This window comes from Anopheles bellator, chromosome 1 (genome assembly GCF_943735745.2).
Source record: "Anopheles bellator chromosome 1, idAnoBellAS_SP24_06.2, whole genome shotgun sequence".
Classification (NCBI taxonomy): Eukaryota; Metazoa; Arthropoda; class Insecta; order Diptera; family Culicidae; genus Anopheles; species Anopheles bellator.
This window is the reverse complement of record NC_071285.1, coordinates 43,822,555-43,842,028: the sequence shown is the minus strand read 5'-3', so window position 1 is coordinate 43,842,028 and position 19,474 is coordinate 43,822,555. Positions and strand designations below refer to the sequence as shown.

The following is a 19,474-nucleotide window of genomic DNA, read 5'->3' as shown; positions in this document are numbered from 1 at the left end:
TTTTGCAGTTTTCATCATCAAATGATGGCTTAAAGCAGTCACTACCGAAGACCGCAAAGAGCCTGTTTTTTACGAATAGAAATAGAACTGGCAAAAGATATTTCCAATTACAGCAAAAGAGCGCTTCGCCAACGCTGTAAGGAATTTAAGTTAAAACCAACCTTTTGGACCATCACCTGGAGCATTATTGCCATCAATCTAAACCCATAAAACACTAGCGGCCGAAGCTGCAACAGATGATTAACTTGGATTATTTCCGATTCCTCATTGTCTTCCAACGTACCGTAGTAACAAAAAGGTAGAGAGTCAACCAAGAATCGATCGAAAATCCTTGAAATTTATCGGCACCGCTCACCGGCGAGCTGAAACTTGAAACCGATTCGCAGGTTGATGTGGGTTTTGGCGATGCGTTCACATTATGCGGGAAGGAACGAACAAAATACTCAGAGGAGCAGACAAAATGGAGCAAAAAAGGACAAAAACCTGATCCGGGACAGTAAGAACCACCATAGGCGGTTGCGTAATACCGAGGGAAACTCATTACTTCATACCATAAAGTAGTAAAAATCGAAGAAAACCCCTGAACACTCTAAACAGCAGCTGATGTTTTTGTGGCAAGAAGTTCACACAGAAAGGAATGATAGCTGGAACGGTGCCTGGCCTCACCGGGAAACCTTCAAGGCGACGGTCGATCCAGCCCGAAGTGGAAAACAGTTTGGAGCCAAACCCGGTATCGTCCGAGAGCGGCGATTAATTCATCAGCGCTCGAGCGTTTGCCATCGAAGGTAAAAGTCCTTGAGCCGCATATTGCCGCGCGCGATCGTACGCATCATTTACGCCAGTCGCTGGCAGGCACACACAGCGACGACTGTCCCCAGCGGTAAGTGTCCACGCAGCAACGAAAGAGACGAGCCCCTCCCGCCAATCCGCCAGTGGCGATTCGAGAGATTATTGCTATCGTGTTGCTATGATAGCCTACACGCGGTGCGCAGCATTGTTCCATTGGCCACGCACCGGCGCCGAGGGTTGCCCCGGCAAATTACGTGGCACTTTGGCATCGGTAGCCCGAGTGCGGCGTTCGATAAACACCTTGCAGAAAGATGAGATTGGTGGCGTGACCTTGGCAGTTAGATGCGCAACATAAGCGAGGCGGACGGGCGGCGGACGGGTTGTGATGTGCCCCAGGTACAGGAGCGGTGGTTTCTTATCACAAACTTCGCTCGAGAGCTCTGGCTTGGGTCGCGTTCTTTCGCAACGCGTCAATACCGGCGCAATCCGCGGGAAAAAAGGTAGTCCCGCCGTGGGGAGCGGCACCATGCTAACAGAATTGCGCATTTCTCGAAAAAAAAAACCATCATTCACACGCCGGGACCGCTAACGTGGTGAACCGGGGCTGCGCTCGACGCGATGATGTTGTCCGTCGCTCGCGATGCTTTGCTTCTTATTTTGGGCCCAAAACGATTGCTAAAAATAGAAGTAAAAGTTGGGGCTCAGTACTTCACGGAGGTTCCAGCACGGTTCCGCGCGTTTGGGTGTTGCTCCATCACACATACACACGCACCCGCTTGCATTGGCGGGCCACGCGCCGTGTGTGTCCCCAGAGAGTGGCTTTCTTTTCGGTGCCAAAATTGACCACAACTGGTGCAACCCGTGGCGAGGAGATCGTTCGTTAACCTCTGGTGGGTCCATCGTGAATGTTGCAGGAATTATGCAATGGCATCGTTTTTTTGTACCGATCAATTTATTCCTGCTGAGGGGCTCATTGAACTCCGGAAGGATAGTTCGCAGGTCGTGGCCCACTGAAAACGCATTCTGTTTACATTCATGCTGTCATCCTCAGTTCTAGAATGTTCTTCAGGGCTTCACATCTGCACCCAAAACACGCGACCCTGCGCCGTACGTGCTTCCGTTGTATGTCCATTGTTTCGTGATGAATTCACTTACCTTGTTGGGGTGCACAAAGAAAACCGAAACGAATTCACAAAACCGACTCCGCCACGCACACCGCGGAAAAACGGTGGATCTCACTATTTTGTGCACGGCCGTCTTTGGTTATTTTCTGCAACTCACCGTCTCGGTGGGGACCGCGACAAGCGTGTGGTAAGAAAACACGGCAAATCCGCTGGCCAAAATAGCCTCTCTGTTAACGACTTCAGATAACACTTTGCAACACTTGTTTTCCCGGAGAAACGCACTGATAAATTGGGTTTTGGCACCAGACACATAGGGCATACGAGCACAGCGGGGATGTAAATCGCACCCCACGAAGGCGCGTTTCCGAAAAAACGCTAATAATTCGCGAACAACACATTCGCGGCTGCGGACGTGGTTTGGACAATCTTTCCGATGGTTTGGCTAGCAAATTTGCAGACACAATTGATTCGCACGATTTCGACTCTTGACAGATTAACCGAGTTGTTGCTGTTGGACGGTGTGTTGGTGTTTGGAATGTTGGATATGTTGTACAAAACATGATGTTCATTCCATGCCATCAACACAACCACAATTCAAGATGAACGTGTTCATTCTCACAATGAGTGCATCATGATAAAAATGCGGTCATAAATCAGTTTTTAAACGTGAGGATTTCAGTTATATTTTCCTAAAATAGATAAGTTGCCAATCAGAATTTTCGATTCCTTTTCATCCCTACACTTTAAGCTTACTTGGACACTTGGATCCAATTTTCCGAAAAATATCTCTTTTAAGCAGATTTGGTGCGCTATAAAGTATTTTATAGAGCACGATGAACGATCGTTTCCCCTGTGTGAACTATGGAAAGTTGATGACGATTTCAGCCATATTTTTCTAAAATACAGTGGCGAAAACAAATTTTTAACGAAAGAAAAATCATTCAAGAAATCGTAACTTTATTATAGCATCCGTCCGTAAGAATTGTTGTTGTTGTTGTTGTTCATCGCGATGAATGTTGTACGATCAAACGTTCATGCGATGAATCTTGTGAACGCGATCGAGCCAGAGATTGCCATAAAAATAAAATTCCTTTGATCGAGCTGGTTACGTTGTTGATTCGGGGTGGTCCGCAGTGTTTTCGCAGAATTCGGAGCAAATTTGGAACGAAGAAACGCAGGATGTGCTGCGTACCGGAGTGATCCGTTTGTGAATTTCAGCCGCTGCGCCACCCGCTGGCGTCATCAGGCCACACTGCGAGTGTTTCTCTCCCCGAAAAGTAATGGCATTCCTGTGCCCCGTTCGTATTCGTCGTGGGAAAAAGAAGAAACGTAAGCAGCGTTGTGATGATCGATCAGGTTCCTGGTAGTTCTAATCGTTGGTTTAACTGTTTCTTATTCATTGGGCGTTAGCACTCGGCGGTGATATCGACAAGGATCTGTCGAGCAGCCTCGGGCTAAACCATGGGATGGGCCGGATAACCGGATCGGCCAGCATCGAGACGCTGGTCCGGGTGGGTATCGAGAAGGAGCACGGCCTTAGCCCGGAGTCCAAAATGGCCGTGCTTCACGATTTCACGCCCTGCGTCGATGATGAGCTGGAGGTGAAACGAGGCCAGATCGTGAACATTCTGTACCGCGAAAACGACTGGGTGTACGTGATCGGACAGGACACTCGGCAGGAAGGCTTCATACCGTACTCGTACTGTGCTCCCTTCAACACCCAGCTGGCCGATTTGGCGATCAAGAAGAAGCTACCGCGCGACCTCACGACGATGGGCGCTGGTGCTGGTGTTGGTGGCCCCGGTGGCGGTGGTCCTGGCAGCGGTCTGGTGGGTGGCAGCGATCTTACAGATGGTATGCCGGACATTAGCATCGATGTGCTGGACGACAGTGGGCCCGGAATGCTCACAAACGCACTGAAACACTCGCAGGCGAGCCTCAGCTCCGAACCGGACTTTCTGCCCTTCGCAAAGGACCCCAGTGGTCGGTACATAGTCCTGTACACGTTTATTGCGCGCGACGAGAATGATGTGTCGGTCGAGCGGGGCGAGTTTGTGACGGTGTTGAACCGTGAGGATCCGGAGTGGTTCTGGATCGTACGCAGTGACGGTCAGGAAGGTTTCATACCGTCCGGGTTCGTGTATCCGGCCGAAAACATTCTACAGGGTCAGTCCGGCAAGCAGCAACAGCAAGGTGGAGGTGTAAATACTTTGGATATGAACATGGTGCCAATGGGGGGCGGTGGTTGCGGTACGAACATGGCAATCAGTGCCAACCAACACCAACAGCAGCAACAACAACATCAACAGCAGCAGCAGCAGCACCAGCAACAACCGGGCATTGGGTCAGATGACTTGCGGTACCACGGAACCGAGTTGGTTATGCTCTACGATTATAAGGTAGGTCAGCGGCGCTGGAATGGATGGTTTCTCTCGCAATTGCAACGTTCTGACGAAACATTGTTCTCCCACGATACCACAGGCACAAGCCCCAGATGATTTGAGCGTCCGGCGAGGCGACTGGATCTACGCCGACCTGAACAACCAAACGGTGGACGGCTGGTTGTGGGCCTACGCACCGAAAACCCGCAAATACGGTTTCATCCCGAAAGCGTATGCTCGCCCGCCCGCCATGACAAGTCTGTAGCTTTCGCTCCAACCCCTCAAGCGTGTCGGACGTTGAGTTTCGTCCCTTTTCACAATGGCTAGGTTTAATTTATTTGTAAAACAACTGAAAGTGCTTAACATATCGCTATACTGTTTCCCTTCTTACGGGAACCCATTCCGTTGATGGCATATTCCATTTCAGCCTTCGCAACAGGCACGCACCATTGCGGTGCCGCTAAAAATATTACACTTTAAAGAATATCGATGGGTTTTGCGTATTTTACGTACGAGTACGACGGAGCGCCAAGTCTATTAACTTTATTTTCTATTAATATATTTTATAATAAAAGAACGAAGTGGTGAATCAAAACAACTAAGAATCCTCTTGCTCCTTCTTACTTTCGACAATTGCTTCCCGTTTACGTTTGAGTTCCTCGTACTGCTTGCGCACGGTCTTGATTTGCTCTTGTTCAACCGTTACCGGCACACGGCAATCGATCTGCTCCTGCCGTATAAATTCCAAAGTTTTCAGCTTCTTTTCGAGGAAATCGAGCTGCTGAGACTCCAGCTGCTGGCGGTACTCCTGCAGACGACTGTCCTTGATTTGCTCGCAGTGTATGTTGGTTAGTTTGCGCAACGAATCCTTGCGGGTTATCCAATGAAAGTGTCTGTTCCCGAAAGGAAATCAGGTCTTAGGAACGAGATGATTAACAACACTCGCCAGTACTTACGTTGGGTATGGTTTGTACACTAGATCTAGTTTTTCGAGAATATACTCGAACCGGCGATAGTCCCACCGTCGCAGGTAGCGTAGGAAGCGCTTACGCTTGTCGATCAGTTCCTTCAGCTGCACCTTGACCACCGATTGGCGGGGAAACTGTTCCATGTACTCCTGCAGGCTGCGAATGCGTGCCGTCATAAGACCCACTGGAAAAATCAACGTCATTTGAATAAATGCACAAAAGTGAAGCACCATCGAACTTACGTGTGGCTTCCATCGAGCCGTAGTCCAGCTCGTGTCGGTATACTCGACGGACCATGTCCTCTTTGAAGTTTTCAACCATTTCCCGCCGCCGATTGTGCTCGAGAGTGAACAACTTTCGCACGGACTCATCGGCCGTTTCGAGCTCCTTTGAGTCGCGAAAGTCCTTCATCAACTCCGTACCGGCAAACTTTGGCAGGGCCTGAAGGTCTCCCGATTTCTCCGGCTTATAGCAGGGGATTTTCTCTGGCCGCACCCATTTGATTTTGAGATCCGACTTTAGTGCGTATGTGCGGACAATCTGGTTGATCGAGGAAGCTGTGGGTCTCAATTTTACTAGTGAATTCATCGTGGACCACGTTGTTACGAAAGACGATCACACTGTTTTTAAATGGGCCAGGAAAAGGTAAACATCGTCCTGTTTTTGAAGGGGGAAATCTTCACGTTTGTTTTTGACGTTTCGTAAGTTATGATAGCGCGCCATCTGTACGTGACGTTTCGCACTACTTTTGATTCTCCACGATTTTTGAATTTAATTGGGACTAAAAACATGAAAAACGTGTCGTAAAAATGTAATTTTAGCCCTCATAGTGACGATAATAACACTACTTGCCTACCTAATCGACAGGTTTTCAGTAATATTTCAATAGGCCGCTAAGTTTGTTGACATTGACCGGTCAATGTTTGTCACTGACGCAATTAACTATGGAATTTCCGGGCCCGGAGGGGATCTACTATAAATAAGCCGGATTTCTAAACACGCAATCACATATACTTTTCTTCGTCAGACTTTAGAATCTGTTGGTAAACATTCTTTGTGTAAAAGCCTTGGCGCATCGATAGGCTTTCAAATTATTCAAGGTGCCGTACTTAAGGTGCCGTAGTAGAGGCAGAGATAAACAACGAAAGCGAACAAACGAAAGAAATGTAGGACGAAAAACAAACTGGTTTGTCCCTGTTACTGTTACTGAGTCCCTGTTTGTCGCGTCTTATTGAGCACATTTTCTGATTAGTTCCGGTTTCTAATTCTGGTTCTCGCGATTTTGTTCGTGGAACCGAATTCAGCGAATACGTAATGCTGAAAAAGTATACCAAACGAGATACGTGGCCGGTCAGGAACAACTGGAGGCGCTTTCAAGGATACACGGCCTTGTCAACGTTGCTTTCACTGAATGTAATAGTTGCCGAGAGAAGGGAAAAAATCTTTCTGTTTTCATTCCAACACCACGCAGGATGTGTTGGATACAAATGATAATTGATGCTCTTATCCCTCGATACTCTTCCACTTGTTCGCCAAAATGTACCCAGATCGTTCGAGACACGCCGTGAAACCTTTCACGTAAGCAAAATGTCAAAACATAATGGGTCAGTAGACCGGCCTTCCGTTAGTCTCCAGCGCGATCACCATGATTGATCGTCTGAAGTGGAAGTCCTTGTACATAGGGCCAGGTTTTTGGACATTTTGTTTGTTTTCCCCACCGTGAGTCGTTGCAGAATAGGGTTTTGTTACAGTTGTACGTGACCTTAAAACGATCACTTGGGGGCCTACGGAACCGAAACGCTTTTAAGTTAGGAGTAGTCCAAGGACAAGCCCGCCATACTTTTCCCTTGTAGTTCAAGCGGTAACCTCACGATGCCGACGATGTTGAACTGAATGGCCGATCAAGGTTGGGAATTCCCCGGGTTTTATTTTTCACCACGATTTTCTTCCACACAGCCCAACTCACCACTTCGCGAGAAGTTCCGCCTATCCGGAACTGGTGGGTTTAAAGACGCAATTTACACGCTTCCGACTTGTTTGTGAGAATTGTCACGAAGTCTTCATCTTCTCGTTTCACGCGAGCAGTAGTAGTGGATGTGTGTGGATAGATTATACCTTTTTTATTAGCGAACCGCCGGTCAATGACCATTCAAGAAACGAACCACTTCAAGGATACGACATGGGTGGAAAAATCTGGGGAAAAGAAACAGACACACACCCAACATGCTAGTGGGGATGCAGCATCCCTAGAAGAACTTGAACTTGAAATCGGCCCGGCCGGTCGGACGATGGACACAAGTGACTCAACCACTGGATCTCTTCGGTTTTGCCCGTGGTTTCGGCCGCCGTCGGGTTGGGTCGGCTCCGGCTGGTCACAAACAACCTTGCGCCATCGTCCTCCGCTGCTCCACCGCACGCACGAATGTTGCGACAGTTATTGTTGACTCCCGTCCACCTGCAAGACGGAACCGTCGCCGCGCGCACGCTGGGTCTGATCCGTGATGCTGCGATCGTCAGCGTCTGCGGCACAGCATAAAAACCTTTATTTGACTATTGATGTGTAGCAGTTGATCGTTCGTCTTCGAACACTAAACATCGACCGGGTTCAGGACACACGCCCGTGGTGAAGTGAATCGGTTGTGACATCGGTTTAAAAGAAGCGCCAGCCCGTTCAGGATGAAATCGTTCGTGGTGTTATGCACGCTGCTGGCGGCAGCCGTAGCAGCTCCAGTGGCACAGTTCGGGTTCGGATATCCCGGTCTAGGAGGAGGTATTTACTAGCTTTGCCGCGGCCGTGAGTGAGGCGTTAAACGCAAAGATCGAGTGTAGTGCAAACACTGGGCGCACAGTAGTGGTGAACTCTTCTAAAGCTCCTCGCTTCGCCTATTTCTGTACCTTTGCTAACATTTTACATCACCTAACAGCCAAGTAGTGAAACTGATTTAATTTTTTTACCTCTTTTTCTTGTGCAAAAACGATATCCCCAATGGTTACTGAATGATCATTTCCTAAACACGATCACAGGCAAAGCATTTCGAAAAGGTAGTCAACATGTCTGAAGGCACAAAACGGAGTGTAAATGTAGTTTTTTAAATATCTTTCTTATTTTCTTATCAATGGCCGTACATATCGAAAACTGCACGGTCACCTGCATAACTGATGCATCTGTAAACACTGTCTCTCTCTCACACACGCGTACACAATGGTCAGCCCTACGAAGAGGTACGGTAGTGTTTCGTCCTACACACTAAATATTCAGATTTACAAACATCAGAAACGTCCGCAACCCGCCCATGCTGGAGTTATGTGATCAACCTTGCTGTTTCAAAATGAAGACAGAGTTCACACAATCCATGAATCAATACGACGTGAGATAGGCACAAAAGTAGAAATCAAGAATTCGACTGCTGGTTCAAAATATCAATATTTTAATCATATTTCACTATTACTATTTTCTGCATAATTTATAGTTAAAGGATGATCTTTTAAACAATACTTTTTTATAGATGAGGTCATCCAAACAGAAATACTTTCGTTGGTAGTTTTACCGAAAGTTTCGCGCAGATTATTCAAACAGAAATAAGTATACCTAATTTGAATAATGGCCAAAATCCCCGCAGGACCGGTTACACCGTGTCAACAGCCGTCCGCTGTCTCGCGGATGTTGTTCTTAATCGTCTCATGCGGAACGTGTGCTGTTGGGTTCCGACAAAAATCTACCGATATGTACACAATCGGGGTTTGATTGAGTTGTGTGCCGTCTTCACATTAGCATTCCGCATTTTTGCAGATTGTTTGTGTTTTATATTTGAACGGTGACATGATACAAACCTACGAACAGATGGATGAACGGAAGGAACTTCTTGGACAGTTCTGGTGCCATGGGAACCGAAACGCGGTTTATAAGCAGTTTAGTGTTAAGATTACTACTCGGCATGGGTGTGGTTGTCGTAGACGATCGTAGTCCGTATTTTTGTACCTGTCCTTCTTCGGCTTAACCCCACCGCTAATCGTAGTTTGCTTGTGATGGTCGGTTTCCGGTTGGTATTTCTAGGCTTCTTTCCCATAGCGGTTGCGGTGCCCGTAGCAGTGGCACCGATCGGTATCGCCCCGGTCGGTGTCGTAGCCCCGGTAGGATACGCAGTCCCAGGTAATGGCTTCGGTCACAGTAAGACTCATCGAAAACGGGGCATCCTCGTGCAGGCCGGTGTTTTGAGGCGTCGCCACTCCGTCATGGCCTCTCTATTTATCGTTACGTTTCCTTTCGTTTCCGAAATTTCCGGACAAGAACCTCACCATCATCATCATCATCACCATCGTCACCGACCACATTTTGAACGGTACGATGGACCAATAGGACCACTTGGAGTCGCTGGGCCACTGGGCGGTGGCGGAGGACTCTCTGGTAGCCAGGCGAACGCGCAGTCGGCCTCTTTCAACATTGGGCTGGGTGGCATTTCAGGATCGTTCAGCAATTCGAACGCCAACTCGTTCGGAGGCGGTGGCTTCGGAGGATCGGGATCGGGTGCCCAAGCTTCCGCACAGTCCGCCTCGTTCGGTGGAGGTCTCGGAGGATTCGGAGGTTCGGCCTCGAATGCCCAAGCCTCGGCAAACTCGTTTGGAGGTGGTGGTGGTGGATTCTTGCCGTAAGTAACTGACCGCTTTGACTACTGTAAGTGTCTTCATTCATCGTTCTGATACCATCGGTATTTTGTAGGTTCTTCTAAGTAAATCCGGAGGATGATAGAGCTGTACATAGGAAAACACCACGAGCGAAGCGAATTTAACCCATGGAGTTATCTCTGATGTTTTGTAAAATATTTTTTATTTATGAATAAAATGTTAAGCAACAAAGAAATCGAAAGCAAACGGGTTTTGGAGCGAACCGAAGGGCTGCCCCGATCGCGATACGATATGCAGTCCGCAACGTGATAAACGAAACGAAAGACTCACCAAGCGACGAACCTTTTCGACGTCACAACCACAGTGTTGTCGCGTCAAGGTCGAAGGTTGGGTCGCTGAAGAAACTGTGGTTCACACGTTGCAAGGTTTTGGGAGACTTCGGTTGGGTATTGATTGGAAGAAAAACTAGGATACAGTAAAACTGTATCAACGCACGAGGTTGACCGTCACGTCCATTTATCGTACACGGCAAGGCGGAGAGATCACCCGTTTTAAAGGTTACTTTTGGTGCAATAACTGGTTCGTTTATCGTTCGATCGTTTGAAAACTTTCATCTACGTAGCATCGGCATTCGTTCCGTGATAGCAGAACGGGAAACTTGAAAATATAGCAAAACGCACTAAAAGGCCGCTAATGCTTGGGCGACAAAAAAAAATCTTGTTTGTTGGATAACAAATCTGAAACAGAATCTTTCATTTTTTTCTGACCGTTCTAAAGTATGTCGGATATCCTAAACAAATATTTTATAAAATTTCATGCTTTTGCTGAGCTTTGCATGCTGAGAAATATTGCAAAATTAAGTATATTAAAGGGGGATGTTTGATTTGTGTTTGTATTTTGTATATTTAAACTTGAATGGTGGCTTCAGCCATAATTCGACAATCTGCCTCGCTGTTGGATCTCTTGCATTGTGACCTTCAGCGAGAAAGGGACAAGTGGAAAAAGGTTATTCACCCGCCCCGGAGAACACCCGGTAGCAATAAGTTAACCCAACAGCCTAGTGTCTAGTATTTGTTGCGCAGCTTCGCTGGCCGATTGCTGTTGATGCTGCGCAGTTGTTGCTGGGCTACAATGGACCGGCGACGATCCTCCGGCACGGAAGCTGGACTTCCGTAAGCGGTAGCATGGCTTGTGGCCGAACCCCCCTTGCCGGTGCTGTAGCTGTTGGCGATGGCGATAGCACCTCCGTTGGTGCTACCGAACGTAACCGGGAACATTGAGCCACCGCTGGCGGCACCGGGTTTGCTGCTGTTTCCCCGGCGCGTTCCGAAGCTCACCGCACTCGGCTCTTCCCCTGCATCATCGTCCTGTTCCTCCTCCGAGGCCGAGTCCAACTGTACCGTGGTAACTTTTTTCTTCTGCTTGTCCGGAACAGCGACCGACGGGGCCAACGGTTCCAGTCCGGTATCGTCCACAACCGACGCTCCATCGAACGCACTGCCTACGCTGCTTGCTCCCGGATCAGCCAACAGATCTCCTTCGTCTCCGTAAGGGATATCATTTTCGGGTGACGCTTCAGCAGGATAGGCATCGGCAAACGACTGAACCGCGGGTGCCACCGGATCAGCTGGAGGTCGGCAATCGGCTGTTACAACACAGAACAAATGCAAACGTGCAGAGCCCGAGAGCTGATGTGGGGAATCGTCCTCACTCCTATACGTACTCTTTAGCAGTGTCCCAGTGGCGATGTCATCTCCGGAGGCGAACGCTGCCACACCGCTCGTGGCCGACCGGCGGTGGCTGCGTAACCGCTGGTGCTGGTACATTGCCTGCTGATACATGGCGCTCTGCTGGAGCAGCGGCAAGCCCATCATTGGGTATGCGTTCCGGTAGTACATGAATGCTGAGCCAACAAGAGAAGCAAAGATCATCTAAGTTAAACGTCACACTCCAGGACCGATCATCCAACCAGATCACGCACCGTGCTGTGGATAGGGATAGGCCATGCTGAGGGCCACGCCACACAGGAGAGCAAACACTACGGTTGACTTGTACATAGTGGTCCGGTTAGGTTGGACTGTTCACTTTGGGAGCGTCACTTGAAGAACTGTTTCACTCAATTTAACCTTCTTCAAACTCCACACTGATTGCCTGGGAAAGTTATTCTTTTCGGCTACAAATACCACAACTCAATTCCTTTTAGGGGAACGTCGACGTCGAAGGCAAACTGCCGGTGGGGATAAGCACACGCCAACGCCGCCGGATCTCGCGACCGAACCGTACAGATCTCCTACAACAACTGACTGATAACCATCATCCCCGGGATCATGCCTTTTATACCGCGAAGACGATCTCGGACCTTAGAGTTTCCACTGGTCCGAGACCTTACCTCGTTGGTATTCATGTCCATGGGCGAGGTATTATTGCCTGCTCTTTTGTGCCACACACTGCACACTGCGGGTTTGCAGCGCCGGGTCGACTTTGCATGTGCGGCTATTGATTTTATTAGATTTTAGAATAAATTTACCGAAGAGCCGCTCCGCGTAGTCGGCAAGTCTGCAACTATGATGGGACCAGACCAGGGACCAGATATGCGCGAGAATTGCAAGCAATAAATCAGAACCAGAGCTACACGTGTGCAGTAGCTGCTCCGGATCTGGTCACTAGCAGTAAAGAGTAAAAACAATGTTCGGGAAAAGTACTAATACTAATAGTAGACGTGCGTTAGGACTCGTTCGCTATTCAGGACGACCGTCTTCGATGTCGATCGTTGCCCATGGTAGTCTCGTATTCTGCACCGGGCCTATCAATATGGTGACTGAATCTTATCGCGCCGATTCCGCCAGAAATTGGACAGTCGAAATGGATGTCAATCACTTCGTGACATCTGTCACACCATCTGTGCGCCAGCGGCTCCCGTTCTATTGTCCCCGCGTATTGATACGTTCGATATCGCGCTGGAGCCGATTCCGGATACGCATTCCGCCGCTGAGGCAGCATTGTATGGTAATTTCTGCCAAAACGAGCCTCTTTGGGGCTCGTCGTGGTCGTATCTACGGCTTCTAGTCCCCACCCCCGAATCGCAACGCATTGTCCAATATTCTTCCTCCCGCTAATTGAAAGGAAGAAGCACGTGTGCGGTGACTGAAGAGTGCCCGGGCTTAATTGCCTTATCGAAAGAAGGTGATGATCAGGTGGTGATCATAAACTTGAACGGACTCGAATGGAGCTTGAACGGCACCACGGCGTTCCACGATCATTAAAGATTTATTACAACTTATGTGCACTAAGCCCTTCTACTGCTCCCATCGGCAACTGTCGGTAGTCCCGCAGGCCATCAAAAGGTGCCGAAACACGGTGCGAAATCGAGGTGCAGAATACAGATCAGGTGTGCCCAAAAACAGCTACAAACGGAAGCCTTACTGTTGTGGCCATCTGTCAGGGCCTCTGTGTTGATATTTCGCGAATCACTGGAAGGTGGACCCGCCCGGGCAAAAAAGAAACCAAAACCATGGGAAAGGTTTTTGACGTGAATCGTAAATCGTGTATTTAACGATCCTCCCTGGGACACAGAATCAAGTGCCGTTAGTTTTACATCTGGACACCAGACTGAACGTTGGGATGATGTTACACGCAACTTCTCCCAGAAATATTGAGCTGAGTCAAAGGATCGGCCATTGCTATTCAAGAACTTCTTGAAAGTCGTAAACCACTGCAAGAAGTGTCAGGCGTTTTGCAGTTTCTCCGAATATCTGTAACGTGTGAACGGGGCAAAGTGAAGAAGGAGAACCCTAACGGAGAAGCTCAATTGATATGGATCGGAGCAACCGATCGGCAAACCCGAACGTCGAGTGGCCTCGGTGACATTATTTTTGGACTAGTTTTGTGGTACGTTGGGTAGATGTGTCACGAAATATAATGGCGATTGACGCAGGGCTCGACTGGTGAGCCGACCATCCGTCTAGCCCATCGAGGCACGGACACGGATCTGTCTAATAAAATAAGCCATTAAATTATCCACCGTCTGGCAACGTGACGCTCGGTGCTTTCCAAGAATTCACTTCCAACAGCTGGCTCATCCGGGAGCGTTCGCTGAAGGGTGTCCCTTTTCGAACTATTCGAACCCCGCACCGTTTGGGGCCACTGGATGGATGTCGAAGTCATGAAAGTAAAATGGCTGATTGATGAACGATTGGGACAAAAATTATGCTCCGTACGACGTAAGATCGCAGGGATCCAGTGTGTCTGAATGGACGATGAATCACCGTAACCGTCAATGAATCACTGCGCGAAGGCTGAACGGACCTTACGGACTGCCCTACGAGCGACATCACCCGTGCGTCCCCCGGAGTAGACTTGGGCGTATTTGCGGAATCTTAGCTTGTGGCGCTAGTCTACCTCCGTGGCCCGAGAACTTGAATGGTAAGGCTCTAGAAGCTGACCGCCGGCACCGAAACCTTCGCCGACGGATGGCATCGTTCGATTATGCAAATGATCTCTATCGTCCCCAGCTGGTGCCCGCATGGTAGCGTTAGAACGGCCCCATCGGCGTAAGTCCGGCTTGCTCGGACACGGCCATAGAATACCAAATAGGCGCCTGGGTAAAAAATTACCATTCCACAAGGCACCTGCTGTAGTTTGGGTGTTTTCTTACTAAAATAAAGATAAAAACAAACATGAGTAGTATCTTCAATTAAGAACGAGATTACCGGGCGAGGTGCCCACCAAACGGCTGTGGGTGCCGAACGGCGATGTGGATCATTTTTGGAACAAAATGAAAAGGAGGTCACTGTGGAACTCCCGGTGGCGTCGGGAACTACTCGCCCAGCTATCGCAGCGATCTGCATTAAATGTGTCAAACATTGATAAACGAGAAGCCGGAGTTTACAAAAGAGGTGCTTTATTGTGACTGGCTTTGCTTCTAAAGCCCCCGAGCGTGGTTGCGGAGTTTTCATGGCAATGGAAGGCGTTGTACTGTCCGGTTTACGAGAAACTGATTGAGCTGCCCTGCGATGAGCTGGGCTGGCCGTTGGCGACGGAGAAACCACCACTGTACGACAGGTTGATGTCCTTGTTTCCGGGCAAATGGTAGCTCTGGCTACCGGACTGTCCAGCCGACCCCTGTGGGATGGGAAGAGGATAGTTCGGACATGCGATGGCAACGATTAAGTCTGATAGGTCTATCGCCTGTTAGCAAGAGACTTACGGAGAATCCACCCGGACCAACGTTGAAGCCCTGAGAAGCGGAGTTGGCGGCCGACGCACCGAATCCTCCCTGCGGTCCCTGGTTGTAGAATGACTGAGCACCGGCGTTAGCGGCGCTTCCACCGAACCCTTGCGGCCCTTGGTACTGGTTGAACGCGTTCGCGTTAGCGTTCGAGCTTGCCGCCCCGAATCCACTGTCAAAACTTAGAATGATTAAGAATAGTACAAAAGGTCCGATCTGAGGGTCGCAAGAAGTTGGTTCAAGTATCGTCAATCAGCTGGAGGAATTACTCGCTTAGAATTACTACCATTAGGAAGATTGCCTAGTTTAAACAACGTGCTTCATCTTTGACCAGTCTAATGACCTGGGGTGGCCGAAAAGTGGGGAACGATTGTAATGGAACCACCTTCGGTGTTAAACGATCGTAAAGCCGCGATACGTCAGCGGAATACAAAGTAGCACGGACGCGTTTGGCCAAGGTCAATCGGGAAGGAAGAGGACTCAAACTGATCGCGGTTGCCGAGCGGAACGAAACAAATTAATGCACTCACCCGAACTGACGTTTCTGGCGCACCAGCGCCACCGCTTCCTGTGGCACCAGTATATCCAGCACGCTGCGCACATGGCGTCGGGCCGCCGGATTCGTCTTCCGCACGTTCAGGGACGACTCAACCAGGATCTCGGACTCGAACCCATGGCTCGCCCGGTCCCGGACGGACGCATCTGTCGCAGGTGTTGATGATTGTGAGACAACAGAGAGAAGAAGAACGAGTTAAGCAGTTATTTAATCGACCTGGCTATATTGTAGATGCAGGGCCATTAACATCTTCAATGGCAGCAATTACGGTGGCCATAACAACGACCTAACCTATGGCAATGGCGGTCGAATCAAGTTGCTCCAAACAAACCGTCCCACATCGTTGTGATCGAACAACGTCCACACATCCTTGAAGGCTCTCGAACTTCGAGATCTTCACCGAGGACACTCTGAACCAGTTTTAGTTTCTTGTTTCCCCCAAAAACGGACACGACAATATCGTGTGGGGACACTGCGCCCAGGCGGCCGAGGTACATTCGGATTATTCGCAAGATCGACGCAAGTGTCGCACGGGGTACGAAAATTTGAAAACCTGTTCCAGCCAGCACTTCGCCATTGGTGGTGCTTCGTTTCGGAGATTTGGCGATGGCTGTTATCAACCTTGGGCGGGCGAATCGCGCTGGTGAAGATTAATTTTACCACCCCATGCCACGTAACCAGTCTTTCCAGTTTCCCCCAAAACGGCCAAAATCGGTAACCGGACGCGCTAACGAAGCGCACAGGGTGGGCCACAACTCAATGACCTTTGGGATCGATTTTTGTTGTTTGCCAAAGTTTCAGCAGTGTCTGAAGCAGTTCCATGGGACCTTCTGTGCCGATGTTATGAAAAAAAGGTATGTGACTTTTAGAGGGATTCAGCAAAATGAACATCAGAAAAGCAGTAACGTGTAACTCTCACTAGGATTCACTAGTAAACGGATGCCCTGATGATACCATTCAGATTATCATTCGAGAACCGAAGACATTGGGGCAAATTATTCTTCTTCCGCCACATCACATTCGTAATAGACCAAACATCTGCCGTACTATCAATAACCTTTTCCACGAAAGGTGGCAAAGCAAAGGTCAACTTACCACGGCCATCATGCTGACCCAAGACACCGAGCACCAGCACCGACAGAACGATCGCACCCAAAAATCGCTTCATCGTTAACACTGTTGTTGCTCCTGCGGCTGAATTCCGTTCGCTGCGAAGCGCTGACGAAGACTGTCGCTCACACCCGCGGCCTGACGCACTCTGATCGCGGCGAGAAGATCATCGCCGGCGTTGGCAATGATCTTGGCTCACTTGCCCTTGTTGTCGCCCCTGTTGTGATGATGATGATGGCGATGAAGCTGCGAGCCGAACCCCGCGGGGAACGGGCCCGACGATCGCTCGGGTGTCGTTCGCGCTAGACCCGATCTCCGTAATGCCCTAATCCGATCCACGATCTCTCTATTAGATCATCCTTTTCTGTTTTTCTTACTCCAACTCCTCCAAGGATGTTCGGCGCTCGGCTTTGCTAAACCAGATTGATCCTGATCCCGGTTCGCGGGTGAGCGAATACAACGCGTCTTCCCGGGCCGGGAAGCGTATGTAAATGCCCGGAATGTGATGACCCGTGCCAATGTGGCCGATGATCATGCGATGCGCACAGAGGAATGCAGACTTGCAACGGTAACCGGTATGGCCGGTGTTCCCGCCGGCAGGCAGTTGGTCTGAGCTCCGATCGCTATCGCTGCGCTGTCCGTTCGAGCGGTTTCGCCGTCGTATTCGAGCAGCGGTGTAGGATCATGGGTCCTTCAATTGGATCAGACCACCGCAACGAATGGTTGGGAATTCCCAAAATCACCCCTCAAACGATTGATATTTCCATGCTGAGGCGTGTAGCTGTGTGTGATAAAACTGGTTTCTTCGTCGCTCAGTGAGAGTGGTGGGCAGCTTAAGCATCAGAAGAAAGCATTTATCGCTTGTATCAAATGATAACAACGCCGTGTTTACGTTCGTGTGGGGTTTTCCAGGTTTACTTTCGTGAAAGGCATTTTTCGGACTAAAAAAACCCCCGTGGGTCTTACTTACTTTTCTAGGTTCCTACATGAATTAGCTTTAAAAACTGGTTTTTAATTCATTTGTTTGCTTTTTAACGGAACTGAACCGATGGCCAAGTGCAAAGCTATGTAAGAAAAGTAATGGTAAAGGTGAAAGTAAAAGCACGCCATTCGGAGCACGATAATTTGATAGAGGACATAACAAGCCAGAAACCACCAACTGGGCCCTGTTTAATTTAAGAAACAGTTTTTATTCGTATTGATATACAACTTTTGTTTGAATGTAGGAAAAAAACGCGTAAATATTATTCGAAACGCCTCATACACTGATAACCGTATCAAGCAACGAACGGTTGAATTCTGTTATCAGCCTCAGTTAGACACTCATACATCGAGGAACACTATTGGTTGCGAAAACAACTCTACCCTAAGCACACTGACTGGCGTTAATCATCGTCAGGCGGCACGGAACAATCGGCGGTGGAGGTTGTAGAAATTCTTGCACCATGATCTCGGATGGTTGTTTCCTAACAATAAGGCCGCCATTTTCCCACTCTGGACCACACAAACACGCACATTCAGTTCGCTTTGCAAATTAAGTAGACCTCTGTAGCCTCATTGCGTAGATTTCGTAATCGCTTAACAAGTTCACTACATAGATTCGCGCCGTTCCGTCTGCGATCGATTGGCGCTGCTGATCCGACGATCTATAAGTGATTGCCGTGGCGAGGCTGATAAGAATAAATTATCACTTCAGAACCAAGTTTCTTGGGAAATCACTCTCCAGGCGCTGCCGCTACTTACAGTGGGTTTGGTCTGAGGGATGCCCTTCTCGTTGAGTCGCTTCGAGTTACCGATTATCTTGTCCCCATGCGACTTGCCTTCCGCGCCGCTTACGGACTGTTGCAGGCTGGTTGATCACAAAATTTAACTAAAATATTCTAGCAACATTCGATGGCCGTCCCTGGCTTACCGTATTTCTCTTTTGCCCATCGAATGGACGGGAACGATCGGTTGCTGTCGCTGCTGCCGAGCAGGCTTCTTCCGGACGTAGAGCGACGCAGCGACCACAACCTCCTCGTGGACGGTTCCATTCGGAGACAGGGAAAGCTCGCCATCCTCGGCCCGTTCCAGGGCCGGTAGCGCGAGGGCACAGCCGATGAGGAACGCCACCAGAGCAAACGTTGCGGGCCGGGCAATTTTACTGTGCCACGCGTACATCATGCTGAATTGCGACTCTCACGAATGCACTACTGCAACACACTGCCGCTCAAGGGTAATGTCCCGACAGTAGCAACTGAGCCGAACCGAGCGAGCAACACTAATTCAAACGCAAACGTCGATCGACTCAACAGATCGCTCCGAGTAGATCGCTCGTGTGGAGGGGTTGCTAGTTGCGAGTTACTACAAACAACGAGCCCGAACCTACGCCAAAACCCACTTCCGAGATTGCAACGTGCACAGCGTGGTTCGTTGGGCGTGGGAGAAAGTTGTCAGGCCGCTCCGTGTGGAGACCACTGGAGTCGAGTAAACCCACTCCCTATTCGACCGTTAGATCTGGCGCAATAAGGCGTCGAACATTCAAAGGTTGCGAGAGGTTTGTGATTGAGCCGTTTTTTCGTCAGCACAGAGCATCGGTTAGTCGCGAGGTTATGAGGGTTATGAGTTATGACAGTATTGAACAAACAGTTTAGAATGTGATAGCAAACACCCAGAGGTTTTGAAATAGTTTAATGGTGCGTAATTCCCTTCGAAGG

General features: G+C 49.2%; 6 protein-coding genes across 8 annotated transcripts; 2 read left to right on the top strand and 4 right to left on the bottom strand.

Moving 5' to 3' along the window:
* Positions 1-3,017: 3,017 nt before the first annotated feature.
* Positions 3,018-4,886, top strand: LOC131208689 (SH3 domain-containing protein Dlish). 2 transcript variants are annotated; one of them, XM_058201636.1, is made up of 5 exons: positions 3,018-3,242; positions 3,324-3,701; positions 3,765-4,138; positions 4,202-4,312; positions 4,395-4,886. In XM_058201636.1, exons 1-5 carry the CDS (start codon positions 3,194-3,196, stop codon positions 4,557-4,559), a joined length of 1,077 nt encoding a protein of 358 aa, XP_058057619.1. In that variant the 5' UTR covers positions 3,018-3,193; the 3' UTR covers positions 4,560-4,886. The 2 variants fall into 2 exon arrangements, with proteins under 2 accessions (XP_058057619.1, XP_058057532.1); XM_058201549.1 differs by having other exon boundaries at positions 3,324-4,312.
* LOC131208816 (small ribosomal subunit protein uS15m) lies at positions 4,623-5,905 on the bottom strand. Its single transcript, XM_058201756.1, has 3 exons — positions 5,505-5,905; positions 5,251-5,446; positions 4,623-5,187 (listed from the first exon to the last, which is right to left on the bottom strand). The coding sequence occupies exons 1-3, from the start codon at positions 5,848-5,850 to the stop codon at positions 4,893-4,895; spliced, it is 837 nt and encodes a 278-aa protein (XP_058057739.1). The 5' UTR covers positions 5,851-5,905; the 3' UTR covers positions 4,623-4,892.
* Positions 5,906-7,932: 2,027 nt separating this feature from the next.
* On the top strand, positions 7,933-9,619 carry LOC131215671 (uncharacterized). The gene is made up of 5 exons (XM_058210063.1): positions 7,933-8,032; positions 8,287-8,304; positions 8,473-8,484; positions 9,317-9,465; positions 9,551-9,619. Exons 1-5 carry the CDS (start codon positions 7,939-7,941, stop codon positions 9,617-9,619), a joined length of 342 nt encoding a protein of 113 aa, XP_058066046.1. The 5' UTR covers positions 7,933-7,938.
* Positions 9,620-10,949: 1,330 nt separating this feature from the next.
* Positions 10,950-12,016, bottom strand: LOC131216578 (uncharacterized). The gene is made up of 3 exons (XM_058211108.1): positions 11,867-12,016; positions 11,609-11,788; positions 10,950-11,530 (listed from the first exon to the last, which is right to left on the bottom strand). Exons 1-3 carry the CDS (start codon positions 11,940-11,942, stop codon positions 10,950-10,952), a joined length of 837 nt encoding a protein of 278 aa, XP_058067091.1. The 5' UTR covers positions 11,943-12,016.
* A 2,761-nt stretch (positions 12,017-14,777) lies between these two features.
* Positions 14,778-16,926, bottom strand: LOC131216702 (uncharacterized). 2 transcript variants are annotated; one of them, XM_058211257.1, is made up of 4 exons: positions 16,764-16,926; positions 15,643-15,814; positions 15,092-15,293; positions 14,778-15,006 (listed from the first exon to the last, which is right to left on the bottom strand). In XM_058211257.1, exons 1-4 carry the CDS (start codon positions 16,834-16,836, stop codon positions 14,869-14,871), a joined length of 585 nt encoding a protein of 194 aa, XP_058067240.1. In that variant the 5' UTR covers positions 16,837-16,926; the 3' UTR covers positions 14,778-14,868. The 2 variants fall into 2 exon arrangements, with proteins under 2 accessions (XP_058067240.1, XP_058067241.1); XM_058211258.1 differs by having other exon boundaries at positions 15,092-15,284.
* A 1,021-nt stretch (positions 16,927-17,947) lies between these two features.
* On the bottom strand, positions 17,948-19,110 carry LOC131216397 (uncharacterized). The gene is made up of 3 exons (XM_058210879.1): positions 18,691-19,110; positions 18,522-18,627; positions 17,948-18,448 (listed from the first exon to the last, which is right to left on the bottom strand). Exons 1-3 carry the CDS (start codon positions 18,939-18,941, stop codon positions 18,425-18,427), a joined length of 381 nt encoding a protein of 126 aa, XP_058066862.1. The 5' UTR covers positions 18,942-19,110; the 3' UTR covers positions 17,948-18,424.
* Between the last annotated feature and the right edge of the window lie 364 nt (positions 19,111-19,474).